This window comes from Diceros bicornis, chromosome 6, assembly GCF_020826845.1.
Source record: "Diceros bicornis minor isolate mBicDic1 chromosome 6, mDicBic1.mat.cur, whole genome shotgun sequence".
In the NCBI taxonomy this organism is placed as follows: Eukaryota; Metazoa; Chordata; class Mammalia; order Perissodactyla; family Rhinocerotidae; genus Diceros; species Diceros bicornis.
The window spans coordinates 23,155,036-23,172,493 of record NC_080745.1 but is presented as its reverse complement, the minus strand read 5'-3'; the positions used below and the strand labels follow the sequence as shown (position 1 = coordinate 23,172,493).

At 37.5% G+C, this 17,458-nt stretch overlaps 1 protein-coding gene across 1 annotated transcript in view; it reads right to left on the bottom strand.

The window, feature by feature from the left end:
* Positions 1-17,458, bottom strand: part of PCNX2 (pecanex 2) — a 295,490-nt gene that overhangs the window by 152,550 nt on the left and 125,482 nt on the right. The window contains exons 16-19 of the mRNA XM_058543013.1: positions 16,802-16,911; positions 15,605-15,701; positions 2,885-2,977; positions 1,900-2,050 (exon numbers count right to left, since the gene is read on the bottom strand). Of these exons, the coding sequence (XP_058398996.1) occupies positions 1,900-2,050; positions 2,885-2,977; positions 15,605-15,701; positions 16,802-16,911 (451 nt within the window). The remainder of the gene's footprint in view (positions 1-1,899; positions 2,051-2,884; positions 2,978-15,604; positions 15,702-16,801; positions 16,912-17,458) is intronic.

Below are 17,458 nucleotides of genomic sequence, written 5' to 3'. Positions count from 1 at the left end.
TTTCAATTTGATCAGTTCTCTGTCCTCACCCCAAGGCATTTAAATATCTGGGTATAGGCACAGATACAGATGATATAATACGCAGTTTCCCAAGTCAAAGCATCTTACTTCAAATCTCCATCAGAAATAAATGAGGCCAAAATAACAAACTCCCCAATATTCCACTAATTTCACCAAAACTTAGTCTTTCTAAAGGTTTAGAAAATGAAAGGGACATGTGGCCTTAACACTGCAGAAGGTCCTGCAGAAACCCGTCTTTTCCGCAGGTTCCTCCACCTGTTTGGGGTGGACCTTTCTCTGCAAGCAGACTGTAAAATGAACTAGCCATTATAAATTGCACCTACTGGGAGGCCGTCTTCCTCCAGCTTTTATAATGCTGATGATAATCTGCATTTAAGTCGCACCCGAAATTGAGCAGAGCATTTAAAAACTACATTATGTAGTGTGACCCTTGTGCGAGCCCCTCGCTTGGAGGTGGGAAGAGCAAGTCTCCGAGGGCAGAGCGGTCTGAGTTACCCTTCTCCACCGTCTAACCCTATGGCGGCTGCAGGCCCACTATGCCATATTTCTCCACAGAACAATCCACACTTTTCAGGATTTGGCTGTTGCATATTAAGGCAGCTCCTCGTACCTACTCAGAGATATTTCTTGAAGAAATGCTCTCCATTCTTAACAGCACCTTAAGCGATTCTTTTGCTTCTTCATTTTTTTAATAATATTCCTCCCTTTTCTTTTTGTCACACTGTCCACAGAAGTTACTGATGACAAACCTGATTGAGTCCAGGTCATTCCTGCCAGTCAGCAAACCTTGGTGCCACTCATGTACTATTGTGCCTGGAGGTGGAGATGACCAGATAACTCCCATAACAATGGTGAAGTTACAACAGGCTAGACAGTTCTGTGCAGAATTAGCAGCACTAGCTAGTTATAAACTACAGCTGTAAACTGTGACCAATAACTTGGATGTGTCTGAAAACGGTGATAAATCAATCCTTCTGCCCTCTGTTCAATCACAGAGCAAGGGGAGACCTAGCAGAGAAACTCCTGAGAGATTTCTCATCTAGAAGTTCTGACACTGTCAGGATCACCAGGCTATTACACCATCGCGGCCAGAGACGGCCCAGGAACGGCTAAGTCAATCACATACAGGTCTAGGTCTAGGTGAGCAAGCAAGTTAAGCAAAATTCAAGGGTTCAGGGGTCCTAAAGGTTAAAAGTCAGTCTCTGTGACATCTCCCCCATTTTGTGGAGGATGGGAGGGCAATCAAATGACGCTCTTCTTGGTCCCCAGTCAATGTAAGCTGGAACAGCATAATCTTCAGGTGATATAAATTAATGTTTATTAATTTTTCCCCAATGCTAATAACCAATTACTATTTTTATAAAACATACTTCTAATTCACCCCACTTCAACTTTCTTGTTCTGGGAACAACATTGTATATTTCAAGATACACACTCTCCTTTTTTTTATTGTGGTAGAATATACATAACGTAACATCTACCATTGTAACCATTTTTGTGTCTGTGTGTGAGGAAGACTGGCTCTGAGCTAACATCCATTGCCAATCCTCCTCTTTTTTTTTTTTTTGCTGAGGAAGATTAGCCCTGAGCTAACATCTCTGCCCATCTTCCTCCACTTTGCATGTGGGTTGCCGCCACAGCATGGCTTGATGAGCGGTGCGCAGCTCCCCGCCCAGAATCTGAAGCTGCGAACCCCTGTCCACCAAAGCAGAGCGCACACAAACTCAACCACTACGCAACCAGGCTGGCCCCCCATTGTAACCGTTTTTAAGTGTACAGTTCTGTGGCATTAAGTACGTTCACACTGTTGTGCATATGCTCCGGGTTACAGTGTGCCGACCACTGCGTTATTCTTTTCACGAGGGATATGTTACTAACCTCTCACTTCCCGTTGCTGGTACTCTTTGTTTTTAAGAACGGGGTGTGAAATCCACATCCACGGATGGTGCTTGCGGAGCTGAGGGAGCATGTAATGGGTCACAAATCCCACAGCGCCCGCCAGGGCAAACAGCACGATGCTGAGAAACGGCTGCAGGGAAAGAGGGCAAAATCTTATTTAGTTTAGAAGGATGGGGGTAGGGATGCCCATGAATAACACATGACACTATTGTCCTCTCCCTTTTTCCTCTTAAAGAATAGATAGCCAAACTCAGTTTTTGATTCAGGCCTCTGAAAACATCTTCCATCTGGCAGGAAACCAGTGACTGTGCTGAAAACCACTAACAGGGGGTGGAGAATTGGCCTTTGGAGGCACAGAGGCCAAGGGAATTCTGCCCATTGGAATATCCTGGTTTTGTTTTTCCTTAAAAGAGGAGGCAGAGAATAATGAATTTAGCTAATAGACTTTTCCTCGTTGAAAGGAGAGTCCATAAACATATAACATTTTTATATAGAGACGGCAACTGCCTGTTGGAATCTTCAGCCAGAAACCCCATCTAAAGCTTGCTACTTTTGTTCTTCTAACTGAAAAGTGTGTTCCAATAATCTTTTTGGCTCTGTGACCCCCGTCTCACTCCTGATACGGTAACGCCTCCCTTCTCTGCTCAGAGTAGCGTGCCGTCAGCCTGTCTCATCACTACTGACCGTCCTCACGGGATTCCGCGAGATGTGCTATTGTTCTGGCAAACAAAACAATCTCCCAGATGGGGAAAGAGAAAGAGGGAAATGCCTGAACCAAATCTGCGATGTGGACCAAACCTCATCATGGACATAACTCATAACAGCACGTGGACACATCCCTCAAACCTCTCAACTGGCACTGGTTTTCTTGCTCTGGCTCCACTATCCTGTCAGTACCCGGGGCTCCACCACGGGCTCTGTTATTAAGGAGGTGGGGAGAGTATAAGTTTGAAGGGATACGTACTCTCAAGGACAGGAACACAGTGCTGGCACTGATCGCAAATGACAGGACAGCCGCCACCGAGCAGATGATGAGATCCGATTTTAAGATCTCCTTCTGTAAAGAGAAAACAACTGTACAGCTTTTGCTCTTCTTTGTTTCTCTCAGCACCTCTATGTCACCAAGTAAATCAGGTGACAGGATATTGACCCTGGATAAACTACTCTTCAGCCCATCACTTACTTGACAGATTCCCAGTGGCACACACTGGAGGGACTATTCTCTACTCCTGTTTGGGGAATATCAGCGAGACGAAGGCAAAGAGTAGGGGACGTGCTAATAATCTCCGCTTGGCTTCAGGGTAGCCTATATTTTAACTTGTAAACAACCTGGGTATGCCAGACAGAAGCCTCTTACACATTTTCTTATTTCTTTGGACCAAAATAGATTTTACGTTTTAATTCACCACTCAGATACAGTAAAGTCCATTTCCAAATAATTTAAATATATACCTGTATTATGTACTCACATGCAGAAAATGAAATGTCAGTAACTTGCTAATAATTTTCCATCACACAAAATTGTGGTGTGAGAGGGGGTTAGGGAAAACAGCAAAGTTAGACCAAAGAATGTTATTCACACTGCCGGTGCACTGAGAAGGCCTGTTAGCCCAAATGGGGCACAATGTTGCTGACTGACGGATCGGAAAGGGATGTAAGGGAGTACCAGTTGTTTTCTTTCTACAGAGGCCAACTAGCTGCAGTACACAATTATTGAACATTTTAAGCTATCACAGTATTACCTGAAAACTCTGAAACCATCAATATAAATATATCAATATCTCATATCCGAAAGGAATTATGCCTCTTAAATAATTGTTTTGAATGTTATCTGCCAAAAAATTGTAGAGAATATATATCTCCATTGCCCTACGTCCCCCTGCTTTTTTTCTTTTCTTGTTTTTAAAATTAAAATGTAGAGTTTCTTGCAAGTCATGCTGCTGGTTTTCTGACTGAATTAATATCCCAAGTGATAGGAAGAAATCATAAGAACAGTTTAGAGTAAGAATGACCTGAACAATCTGATGAAAAAATCAACATGGCTTGGTTAGAGTAATTAATAACACAGTGAAGAGTACATTCTCAACATCAATTTATCAATTATCTGCTAAAGCTGTTTTGAATTTCCTATCAGAAAAGTATACAATTCACATAAAAGTACTCAATATGGGAGGAATCACATAGTGATAAACTAAATTCCAGATATATTCTTAATAATGGTAATCTGATTTTTGAGCAGGGAAAATCACTGGTTTTTAATTCTGAATCTATAAAATTTTTGTGATAAGAGGTTTTCAACAAAAATTTACTATTAGTAAATGGCCAAAATTCAAGTATCTCCTTTCATTCCAAACACTTGGAAAAGGTCAGACCTTCCCAGAGGAAAGTTCTGTAACTCACTGTGTCTTTAGGCTGTGGAGATAGGTTAATTTTTCTTTCCTATTTTTCCTTGACATGGTTTTACGTCATTTAAAAATTACTGAATACATATCCAAAAGGAAGATAAACATTTTCCCAAATATTCTAATTTAAAATTGTCATCTTTAATTGACCAGTCCTCCTTGTCTAAAGGCAAAATAGTGGGCCACCAGGGCACGTGCTGGGGGGAGGAGGGTGACATTTCTGGCAAGAGGGAGAACGAGCTCAAATTTTCGTTAATTTTTTTTTTCACAGTTGGATGATGTAAACTGATTCCACTAATTTTTGTCAGTGTCATGAGTACCCCTTGTAAATACAAACCATTACATGTGGTATTTATTTATTAAAATTTTCTTTCTGCCCACTTCTTTTCAGTACTGTAATTTTTAAACAGCTCTACTGAGGTATAATTGACGTACAAAAAACCTGCATATATATAAAGTGTACAATTTGAGGAGTTTTGACATATGTATCTCCCCATGAAATCATCACCATAATTAAGATAATTAGCACATCCATCATGCCCTAAAGTTTCCTCTCCTGACCTTTTCTAATCTATCTCCCCCTTATCTCCTCACTCTGTCCTCAGGCAACCACGGATCTGCTCCATCACTACAGCCTGTTTTCATTTCCTTGAATGTTATATAAATGGAATTATAGAAGATGTATTCTTTTCTGGTCTGGTTTCTTTCACTCAGGGTAATTATTCCAAGATTAATTCATACTATGTCTGTATCAATAGTTCCTTCCTTTTTATTGCTGTGTAATATTCCTTGCCATGGATATACCACAGTGTGTTAACACATGCACTTCTGGATAGACATTTGAGTTTTTCCCAGTTTTTGGCTATTACAAATAAAGCTACTATGAATACTCATGGATGTGTCTCTGGACATGTGCTTTTGTTTCTCTTTTGTAAATATCTATTAGTAGAATGGCTGGATCATACAGTGGGTTTAGGCTTAACATTTTAAGAAACTGCCACACAGTTTTCCGAAGTCATTGTAACGATTTTACATTCTCACTGGCAGTATGTGAGAGTTCCAATTGCTCCACATCCTTGTCAACACTTGGTGTAGTCAGTATTTTTTATTTTAGCCATTCTAGTGGTTGCGCAGTGCAGTGGTTCTCAACCAGGGACATGTTACCTCTCAAGTGATATTTGGCAATGTCTGGAGACATTTTTGATTGTTATGTTTCCGGGAGAGGGAGGAGTGATGCTAGCATCTGGTGGGTAGAGGTCAGGGATGCAGCTAAACATCCTACAAAGTACAAGACAATCCCTGATGACAGAGAATTATCAGGCCCAGAACGTCAATAGTCTGAGGCAGAGGAACTTTGGTAAAGTGGCATCTAATTGTGGCTTTAATTTGCATTTTCCAATGGCTAATGATGTTGAGCATCTTTTTACGTACTTAATTCTTAAATTACCATTTACAACAGCATCAAACAATATAAAATATTTAGGGATATATTTGACAAAAAATGTGTAAGACGTACACTGAAAACTACAAAACATGTGGAAAGAAACTGAAAAAATAAATGGAAAGATATACCGTGTTCATGTGTTTGAAGATTCAATATTGTTAAGGAGTCAATTCTTACCAAACTGATTTATATAAGATTCAATGGACTCCCAATCAAAATCCTAACGGGATTTTTTTTGTACTAATTGACAAGCTAATTCAAAGATTTATTTGGAAATGCAATAGACCTAGAATAGTAAAACAACTTTGAAAAAGAAGAACAAAGTTGGAGGACGTCCAATATCTGATTTCAAGGCTTATTACCAAGCTAGAGTAATCAGGTGTTGATGGTATTGCACAAAATACACATCCAGATCAACAGAACTGAATAAAGAGTCCAGAAATACACCAACACATAAATGCAACTGATTTTAAACAAAAGTGCCGAGATGAAACAACGCTTTTCCCCTAAATGAGGGAAAGAATAATTTTTTCAACAAATGGTGTTGGAACAACTGCATCGCCATCTACAAGAAAAAAGACAACAACAAAAATACCATGACACTTAACTTCATATCACATATAAAAATTAACTCAATGTGCATCAAAAACCTTGCAGTTTAAGTCAAATTTCTCAAAGAAAACATAAGGGGAAAACTTAGTGACCTTGGGTCTGGCAAAGCTTTCTTAAATAGGACATTAAAAGCCAGAAGTGTAACAGGAAAAAAGTCACTAAACTGGACTCGATGAAAATTTAAAACATTTGTTCCTCAAAAGATGTTGTTATAGAATGAAAAGACAAGCCAAAGACTGTAAAAAATATCTGCAAAACATATATCCAACAAAGGACTTTTATCTATAATATACACAGAACTTTACAATTCAATAATAAGAAGTCAAACAACTCCCTCCACCTCCATTCCCAGCTGCCCACGGCCAAAAGGAGATGGCAAATGGTAATTATTAAGCTTTTCACCCTTGGTGCTAACTAATGAAACTATAGACCACTCTCTTAATATCTGTAAATATAACATCAACAAAATAAAAAGGATTTTTATTTTGGTTTCCTCTTTCCCTACAGCCACCAAAAAGCAGATATTATTCTGCTCCAAAAATTTTATTCTTAAAAATATTATTTTTTAAAAAGAGTCTTGAAAAACACTTGGGCTTCAAAGATTGTTGCTGTGTCTTGTGAATGTAGCCTTTAACATTGTAAAAAGCTTATAATTTTGATTGGTTTCCTTGTTAAATAATTTTTTGCTCCTTTAAATGCATATTATTGTACATCTCTGTTTCTAAAAGATACACATATTGTGAGTTTCTGGGGGGTGTTTTGTTTTAGTTTTAGTTTTGTTATATAAAAGGAGAATTAGCGGTACTGCCGTCTTCCTTCGCATGTTTGAAGGCTAAAAATTCTATGACTCTGTTGAATTACTTATTTAAACGAGAGTTTTAGAATCTCTGTTTTCTTTTGATAAATATCTTAAGTCTTAAAAGTGAATCATACAATATTAGATCTTACAAAAATGAGAGTACAAAAGATCTAAGCAAAATGCAAATTTAGAAGGTCTCTGCAATTTTTTATTGTTAATTTATGTTTCCATTACAGGATAACATCACAACATCACTGCACTCTAGAACAGAGAGAAAAAAGGGCAAAGATAATTCATAATCATTACATCCTGACACTAACAACATTATCATTTTTGTGTTTTCCAGGCCAGTATTTTTGCCTGCAAATGCTGAACCATGGTTCTAGCTATAATCATGATGTATATGGGTTTTTCTAAGCATATTTTATAAAGGTCTAATCTTAAAATGCATATAATTTTCTACCTTTATCAACAGTACTTTCTTTTGTAAGCATTATATATATTATTGTATACACTTATTAATAGTCACTTAATGGCTAAATAATTTTCCATCTTGTGAGGCCATACACACACACACACATACATATACAAACAGTGCCATGGTGGACACTCAAAACATTAATTTAGTGAATGAAACTGAATGAGCTATAGTTAGTGCAAACATTCTCTGACTCCTAAATATTAGGTTGCCCTCCATTTTCTACCAGGATGAATTATGCTGCAATCATTATCTTTATGCATCAAATCTTTTTTTCATATTTTGAATTAATTCTCTAGAAAAACTCTGACAAATAGATTTACTATATCATAAGTTATGAATATTTTAAAATCCTTGATAAATTATGCTTTTCTAGATGACTTTAATAATTTACACAAATATAAACAATGTCTAAGACATCTCGTCACAAGTGGCAATATCATTAATTTATCCCGCGCTAATTGAGTGGGCAAAAAAATGCCATCTTATTTTAATTTGCATTTCTTTATTTACAAAAAGGGTAAATATATTTCATACATTTACTTACTAAATGTTTTGTTCCTAAATGAAATATATATATTAATATCATTTGCTTATAGAGTTTTAGAAATTAAATTTTAAGTTGTTGGTATAAGATATTTAACGTTTGTCAAATTTGCAACAAATATTTTACCAAATTATTTCCATTTTATTGCCATTTTTTTACATACAGAAGTTTAAAATTTTTATGTACTCAAATCTAATTGTGTGTGTGTTTGTTATTTATTTCTATTTTACAGATTCCAAGTCTGGAAAATCATTCCCTCTCTAAGATTTGAATAAATGTTTGATTTTATTTCATACACTTTTTTGAAAATTTCTTTTACATTTTTACAAATGTGAGCCATGCATACAGAAAATACATATGTACAATTTAAAGAATAATTATAAAGCGAATGCCTCAGTAACGACCAACTCATTCAAGAAATCTAGCATTTCTAGTACCTAATAAACCCCTTATATGTGGCTCCCTAATCATGAACCCCTCTCTCCCTTCTTGGGGGTCCCTATCAACTATTCAGACTCTGGTGAAACTAATTTCCTTGCTTTAAAAAAAAAAATGATTTTACTATTTATGTAAACAATTGCAAGCAGTTTGATTTAGTTTGCCTATTTTTCCCCCATAGATGGCACCATACTGTATGTATTCATTTGTGTCTTTCTTCCTTTGCTCACATGATGTGGTTAAAATTCACCCATGCCGTTGCATATGGCTCTAGTCAGGTCTTTCTTCTGCTATAGCCTACTCTGTCTACCATGGGTGCAATTTCCAACGGTTTCAGTTTGGGGCTCTTATGAATAGATGCTATGACAAACAATCTTATATGTGATTCTGGTCCACATGTGCAAGATTTGCTCCAGGGTAAATATCTAGGAGTAGAATTGCTGGCTGTAGTGTATAGGTACTTTCAACTTTATAATACCAAACCGTTTCCAAAACGGATATACTAATTTACACTACCACCAGCAGGACACGAGAGTTCTCTTGCTCTACACTTTTGTCAACACTTAATATTGTAAGAACTTTTAATTTTTGTTAGTCTGGTAGGTGTGAAATAACTCAATGTGGTTTTAGTTTGGAGTTTCCTGATTATTAATTAGTTTGCCTATATATTCATGTTTTGGGCCATTTATATTTCCTCTTTTGTGAAGTGCACGTACAAGTTTTTGCCCATTTTTAATTGAGATACCAGGCTTTCTTATTGATCTATAAGAATTTTATATTCATCTTGAAATTGGTTATCAACTATACATATTTTTTAAATTATTTCCCATTCTGTGGCTTGTTTTTTTAGTCTCTTTTTTAGTATTTTTTGACAAAGTAAAGGTCACAATTTTAATGAATTTGAATTTTTGTGTTATTTTAAAAAATTCTTTCACACTCTGACAAAGATAGTTTCCTTTATTATGATTCTAAGTGCTTTCAGGTTTTGTTGTCTCATATTTCGGTTTATAATCCATCTCGAGTTGACTTTTAAGTAAAGTGTGACAGAGGAGTCCTATTATATTTTGTTATTCATGAAGAACTTCCATTTTTTATCATTCCATTTTTCCCTCTGTACAAGGTTGAAAGTTATATGCTTTGTTTCTATTCCTTTAGTAGTTACACTAAACATTCCAACATCTGTACTTGACTTATAATAGCCTAAAGTTAGTCACTGTCTTTGTCTCCTGGACATTACTAAGAATTTTCAAGTCTTAGGGTCCATTTCTCCTTCAATCCAAACTTGTACGTTACTGTAGTTATGTATTATAATTTCACCTTACATTTTTTAAGCCAACCATACACTTTTATTAAAGTTTTATACAGTGAATGTTTGTTTAGATTTACTGTTAGAAATGTATCTGACTTTCTTTTCTCTTTGTTCTTTCTTGTAAATTAGACTTTCCATCTGAGATCACGTTCTGTTGAAGAATATCCTTCAGAATTACCTTTAGTGAGAGTCTCTCAGCTTTTGTCTAAAATATTTTTTTAATTTTTTATTTGAAATAGAGTATTTAAAAAAAATTTTTTTAACTGAAGTAACCACTCAGCCATAAAAAAAGATGAAATCTTGCCATTTGCAACAACATAGATGGACTTGGAGGGTATTATGCTAAGTGAAATAAGTCAGATGGAGAAAGACTAATACCGTATGATTTCACTCATATGTGGAAGATAAACAAACAAGCAGACACACACATAGATACAGTGAATAGACTGGTGGTTACCAGAAGGGAAGTGGGGTGGGGAGGGCAAAAGGGGTAAAAGGGCACACGTGTGGTGACAGACGGCAACTAGACTTTTGGTGAACACGATGTAGTCTATACAGAAGGTGAAATATAATGATGCACGCCTGAAATTTATACAGTGTTATAAATAAGTGTTACCTCAATTTAAAAAAAATGGAACAGAATCAAGAGCCCAGAAATAAACCCACACATCTACAGACAACTAACTTTCAACAAAGGAGCCAAGAACATACAATGGAGGAAGGAAAGTCTCTTCAACAAGTGGTGCTGGGAAAACTGGACAGCCACATGCAAAAGAATGAAAGTAGACCATTATCTTACACCAAACACAAAAATTAACTCAAAATGGGTTAAAGACTTGAATGTAAGACCTAAAACCATAAAATTCTTAGAAAAAAACAGGCAGTATGCTCTTTGACATCGGTCTTAGCAGTATCTTTCTGAATATGTCTCCTCCAGCAAGGGAAAAAAAAGAAAAAATCAACAAAGGAGACTACATCAAACTAAAATATTTTTCTTTTTCCCTCATTCTTGAAAGATATTTTCACTGGGCATAGAATTCTAGCTTGGCAGTTACTTTTTCTTCACAGAACTTTAAATACATCAAAAAAATATCTTCCAGCTTCTATGATTGCTTTTGACAAGGGATCTTTCAGTCTGCCATTTATTTGAATGTAATCTGTTCATTTTGTTTAACTGCTTTAAGATGGTCTGTGTCTTCGGTGTACTATAGTTTCACTACGGTTCATCCAGTATGGATTCTTTCTTCTTTAATTTATCCTGCTTGTGATTCACTGGGATTCTTGAATCTCTAGATCAGTGTTTTTCATCAATTCTGGTAAATTCTCAGATATTATCTCATCAAATATGGATTATGCTCTAGTCTCTCCCTTTTTTTCTGGAAATCTGATTAGATATATGTTAGATCTTCTTACTCTATCCTTCGCATGTCTTCAGCTCTCTTTCATATTCCCTAATTTTTGTCTATCAGTGTTGCGTGCTGGACACTTCCTTCTGTCTTTATCTTTCAGTTCACTAATTCTCTCTTCAGAGGTAGCTAATCTCCCATGCATGTTTTTTTTTACTTCAACTGCTTCATTTATTTTTGTTTTTTATTTAGGAAGGTCTATTTGGTTCTCTTTCAAACATGCTGGGTTATTTAAAATATTTTCTATTGTCTGTAAATTTTTAAGCCTTTTACTTCTTTAAATATACTAAGTATAGTTGCTTTAAAATCTGTGTCTGATTGTTCCAATATCTGAAGTATTTGCAGACCTGTTTCTGCTGGTTCCTTGTTTCCTTGTGTAGTTTTAAATTTTTATTGAAAGCTGCTCACTTCCCTTAGAAAATTGGTTCGGTGAACACTTGGAGATCCAGGAGAAAGGAATTCTCCAGAGAAGATTCATGTTTGTTTTGGCCATGCAGTATTTCCAGTTGGGGGCCACTTTAAACTATATTCATAAATTAGTGGTTTTCTGCTACTCAGATGTTAGAATTCGGACTGAAAATCCACGGAAAGCTACAAGATCTCAAGGATTCTTTTGTTGTTGTTGTTATACTCATGACTGAACGAGTTTGCTTGCATGCCCCTGGCACTGAGGAGATGGAGCTGATTTCTTTTGGTTCATCCTCCCACTGAGAGTGGGCCCTTTAGTGTCTCAGCTTGATGAGCAGATGGTCTCCCACTAGACACCCACCTTGGCAGGCTTGGGCTTTAATTTTTCTTCCCCATAGTTTGAGGGTTGAACACTGAGGCTCAAGGTCCCCTGGGTGGGCAGTTGCCCTTGGGGCAAAAGAACCTTCCAGCTCTGGTTCCTCCAGGTTCCCTTATCCACTCAAATTTCGACTTGGTAATTCTTTATTATTTTGTCACGTTTAAGGAGGATTTTTCTTGCATTTTATTCAGAATTTTCAGTTTGAATCAGCAGAGAGTTTGGTTATAATAATTTACATTGCCATCATAGCAGAGATGGAAAACTCTCACTTGATCTCTCTCTTTCTCTTTCTCTCTCTCACTTACATTGGTGTCTGATGAGGGATTAGCACATACAATTCTTCTTTCCCTCCCATTGCTAAACAATTACTTCAATGCCATATATTGAATAATCAATTCTTGATTGTGACATTTAATTTTCACATAATACGCTTATACAAATAATCTGTCTCCTTTCTATGTTTTACTAATTCACTAATCCCATTCTCTAATCTTGGATGAGTCTCATATTTTTTTCTGATTACTCAATCTTTATGATATACTCTTAAATCTTGAAGTGCTAAGTTCCTCCTTCTCATTCTTCTTTTTCAGATTCTTTAAGCTATTATTAACTGCTATTCTTCTAAATGAACCTTGGAATCATTTCTCCAAGTTGTGAATATAATTTCTTTGGAATTGTTTTGAACATATTAAACCTATAAATTTATTAGAAAGAATTGGCATTTAATAAATCTCAGCCTTCCTATCCAAAATCAGGTTATGTCTATATATCATCACTTATTCAGAATTTCAATTACATTTTAATAGACTGCTGTAGTTTTCTTTATTTCTGACACTACTTGTTAAAATAATTCCTATTATCAACTCATATATTTTGCTGCTATTGTGAGTTAGACGTTTTCATTATATTTTCTAAAGTTATTTCTGATACGTTAGATTTCTCTTGCTTTTCTAAATTTCCTTGTCCTTGGTGGTATTTATGAATTCTCTTATTAATCATAGTCAATTTCAATAAACTTTCTTGTGCATCTATATGTATGTAATAATGTAATATGCATTTTTTTCTCTTTCAGGACTTACACTAGCCAGAACTTCTAAAACAACATTTAATTAATATTAATATTTTGTTCCCTATTTTAATGGTGAATCCATGCATGTTTAACTAGTAAATATATTAGCTCTTAGTATATCGAACGTTTTAAATTCATTGTGGCATTCATGTTTTGGCATTTGTTTGTTTGTTTTTTGTCTCTAGGAACTGAGAAAAATAGATAGAATAAAAGTAACAAGTCTGAATGTGATGGAAAGAGTGTTGAAAATGATGAAGATGAGTGAGGGTAAAAACTGAAAGACCACGCGAATAAGTCTTATGGAAAAAGATCAACCTGGCAAACCACTAGTGGAAAGTTTATATTTTTATTAACCATTGAATTTTGGTAATAAATTTTGTGTGCATAACTTATGTTGCTTGCACGGAAATGTATCAGCCCACTGGTAGAGCTCTAGAGCTCTGTTTCTAGATCAATGTCCCTTAAAGCACAGTCTGTGGGTCACCTGAACAGAATCACCTGGGTGGACAGTCTTGTAAATATGCAGCTCCCCAGGCCCCGTCACAGGCCAAATGAATCAGAACAGGAGGGAGGGCTGGAAAACTGATCTAATGAGGCTCCCTAGGGGCTTCTCATACAAACTGAAATTTAAGCAAAGAGACAGAGAAAAAAATAAATAAGAAGGCCAGAGAGAGACATAGAAAAACAAAATCAGAGACGACAGGAGGGAAATTTTATATTTGCACAATGACACAAATGGTAAAGCTGAATCTGAGAGTCCCATTAAAATATTATAATTAGACTTTTCGGAGAAAAGAACACACACATCATATTAAATCACCTCCAAGTTACACGCTCTACATTGTACAAAGCATTTCGGAGCGTGTGAACACTGAGCGAGGCAGCACCTAACCATCACATCTAATTATCTTAATGAAATGATACCAGCGTCTGCAAGGCAAATTTCTTGTCGGATTTCATTGTAATTCATATATTATTTTTACTGCAAGAAATGAGAAAGCATCTTCATCATTCATGAAATCAAGGAACACTTTGGGGGATAGTTTTTCTCCGATATCCATGGGAAACTGGCCACTCTATGGCTTGTACGGAAGTTGATCTGGGAATGTCAGCCTAACTCCGTCTCTGTAAGAATCCTGCTATAAATATCAGAGATCAGGTGTTGATGCCACGTTTGAATGTCCATTGTCTTCCTTCTCTTTAGCTGTCATCTCCCCAGCCCTCACAGCTCCGCCTCTACCTTGCTTTAAAATGTAAAATTAATGAGCCATGCCCTTCTTCACAGTAAGTGATTTGTGTTTTGATTCCCTCGTGGTGACAAACAAGCCTCAAGGCTTTAGTTTGAATTGCGACCACACTCAAAGGCACAGAGGGCTGAGTATGAATTTTTCTAAATGGTATCACGTTGGCTACGAGTCCTGCACGTGGTCTTGAAATGGCAGATTGTAATTTAACTCATCTAAAGTCAATAGAATGTGCCAGGCACCTACTATACATGAGGCACTGGTGTTGTGGAGACCAAGACAAGAGACATGGCTCCTGGCAGGGGGAGCTTGCAATCGATAGACCGTTAACTGCTCTTCCTTTGATCTGTCATTCCTAAACAACACAGGAAAAGCCTGACTCAAGACATCAGACTGCTCCAAGCTCAATACTCAAGCGAATGGGAGATTATATAACCCACAAGCATTGCTTTTCAAAGTATTAATGTTTGAAAGTTGATACCAAAGAGGTACACCTGCTCAAAGGATGTCTGAAACTGCCCCAAGCCATTTTCCTGGTAAACAAAGAAACAGCATCATTCTTTTACAGCTCCCCTCATGTGCTCCAACCAATATGGTTGCTCCCCTCTCCAGCACCCCAGACATAAGTCTAAAGCTCAAGGGCCCCTCACCAGGGCTGTGCAGATGTCAATCTTGAACCATAAGACCCCGGCAAGAGTGCCCTGGGCTCAGCATAAGGCTGAGGCAGAAGATGTGGGGTGGATTGTATGTGGGGCACATCAGGAAGGCAGTTTGGCTGAATGTTTATTCGACAAGCTTTTATTCATGCACAGCCTGCCTGCTGCTTGGTGCAAGCATTGGGCGGAATTGACTGAACTTGGTTCATTCAAACATCCAGGCAAACTGTGTCAACGGAGGACCAGGTGAGTGCCTGTGCATGTGTGTACAGCATTCGCCTTCGAGAGGCTCTAAAAGGTCCACACCTGGCAGGCAGCTCAACAGTCCATGTGCCAGGTTAGGCCAAGGCGAGAAGACGAAGCCCCTCTTTCTGCACTAGTCACTCTCACAGCTGTCTAGCCAGAGCCCCATCCAGAACCTAAGCTGTGCCCACAAGTTCCACACCATGTCAAGCGACGCCCTTGCATACACGATACAACATGAATGTCTCACCACCGAATCTTTCATCTTCTTGGGGAGAGGGTCTGCAACCAACTCTTCCAGATTTTGATGTAAAAATTTAGAAAACAATCTGCATTGAATAAAGGACCTGAAAATGGAAAAACACACAGGGTTTTAAAACCACCTCACCTTAGACCTCACACTCACAAAAGACAAAAGCAAGTGGTCTCTACTTTAAATAATTCATAATAAAGGAAAAGAGGTACGTATTCAAGTGATCACAAAATTAGTGTTTTGATTTCAAATTCCATCCTAATTAAAGCAGTGAAGTCCCAGGAGGTATGGGTACTTCCCAACTGATAACAGCTAACTAAGCTCACGGAGACTATTTCTGCCCACCCACCAGGGTTTCATCCTCGCACACACAAAAATGGCAGCAAAACTCAATATTCTAGTAAAATATTTGACACAAAAAATTGTGCAAACCATATTTAACTTTTCTCCATTTTTCCATGCCTTTATCTTGCCGTATCTGACAGCCTAAAATTACAGGTTCTTGGCTCCCAAACAGTTACCACTATCTTAAGTTAAAATCTTCCATAAGTTTGAACAAATTACATGAGATAACTGATAGTTAATTGTGATCTATTGGTTGATAACTGAAATTCTGGCATCACATGAAAGGTTTTCAGTTCCAAAGTGCATATTTATCAAAGATTTAAAAGACACGATTAAAGGGAAGAACAGAAAGTATTTTCACAAGACTAAGGATTATTATTAAATATATTTTTAAACTTTGGTGGAAACTTCCCTTTAAACTCAGAGGGCACTTGTCATATTGGGAACAAAAGGCAAGGGAACAAAACCAAAACCTCTCCTTTCCAAGGTGCCCGTCTAGTCTCCCCAGGGTGACTGCCTAGAACACAGGCAGCGAAGCCACTTAATGGACCCAGAGAGCATCCTTGTTGAGGCTGGAGCTTCTGACAAAACTCCCCCGAGGGGAAGTCAAAGCCAGCGCTTGGGTGCTAGCAGCCATCTGTTCCTGGCATTGTATGTTCTACTCCAAAAGCACCAGAGCAAAGGTTAAATGTTTGCTTGATTTTCATTAGTTTCTCATCAGTCCTGCCTTTCTCCCACCCTTGCCCAGTGACCAGCTAGTTTAACAGCAAACGAGTCCAACCACCATGAGCAGTGAAGAGTGCGATGCTGCTCACAGTTGTGTGTGTTACAGCGCGGTGTGTTACTCACAGGAGCACAGAGGGGTCGCTGCTCTGCCTGCTCAGATGGTAGGAAAGTGCAACCAAGAGGCCACAGAAGGCTGAAAACAGCGCTGGGATGTGTTGTGCGCTCCATGGTTCCTAAGGAAAAGACATCACATAGCCAAGTCACTCCACGGCTGAGTGAGGAATAGCAGGACTGCTCTCCATAAAACTCTTAGGTATTCGTCCCTGAGGTCCAGCTGGATGGACGAGGTGTCCTGTAATCACTCCACCAATGGATATACCCCCACCTGACAGTCACACAGCAACCTTGCCTGTTCATGTACAGTGATGTCGACAAGGGATGGGGCCCACCCCCACTTCAAATTGTAGATATTTATGAGAACATATTTACTTAATCTTTTCTGAAATTAAGTTTAGGATTTTTATAAGATGCAACATTAAATACGTGTTGCCTCTTCTGAATTCAATATAATACTCAATAATGATGATAAGAATTGTATTTCTTAGTGTTTATTTAATCAATGGTTTAACTGGTATAAGACATATAAACACGCATTAGAGATCAAATCGACTAGCAGACTGAAATGAAACTCAGTAAAAATCAAAGACACTCCCCTGAAGAAAGAGAAAAACAGTTTGAAACTAAAACAGCAAGATACTTTGGGTTTAATCGGATAGAAGC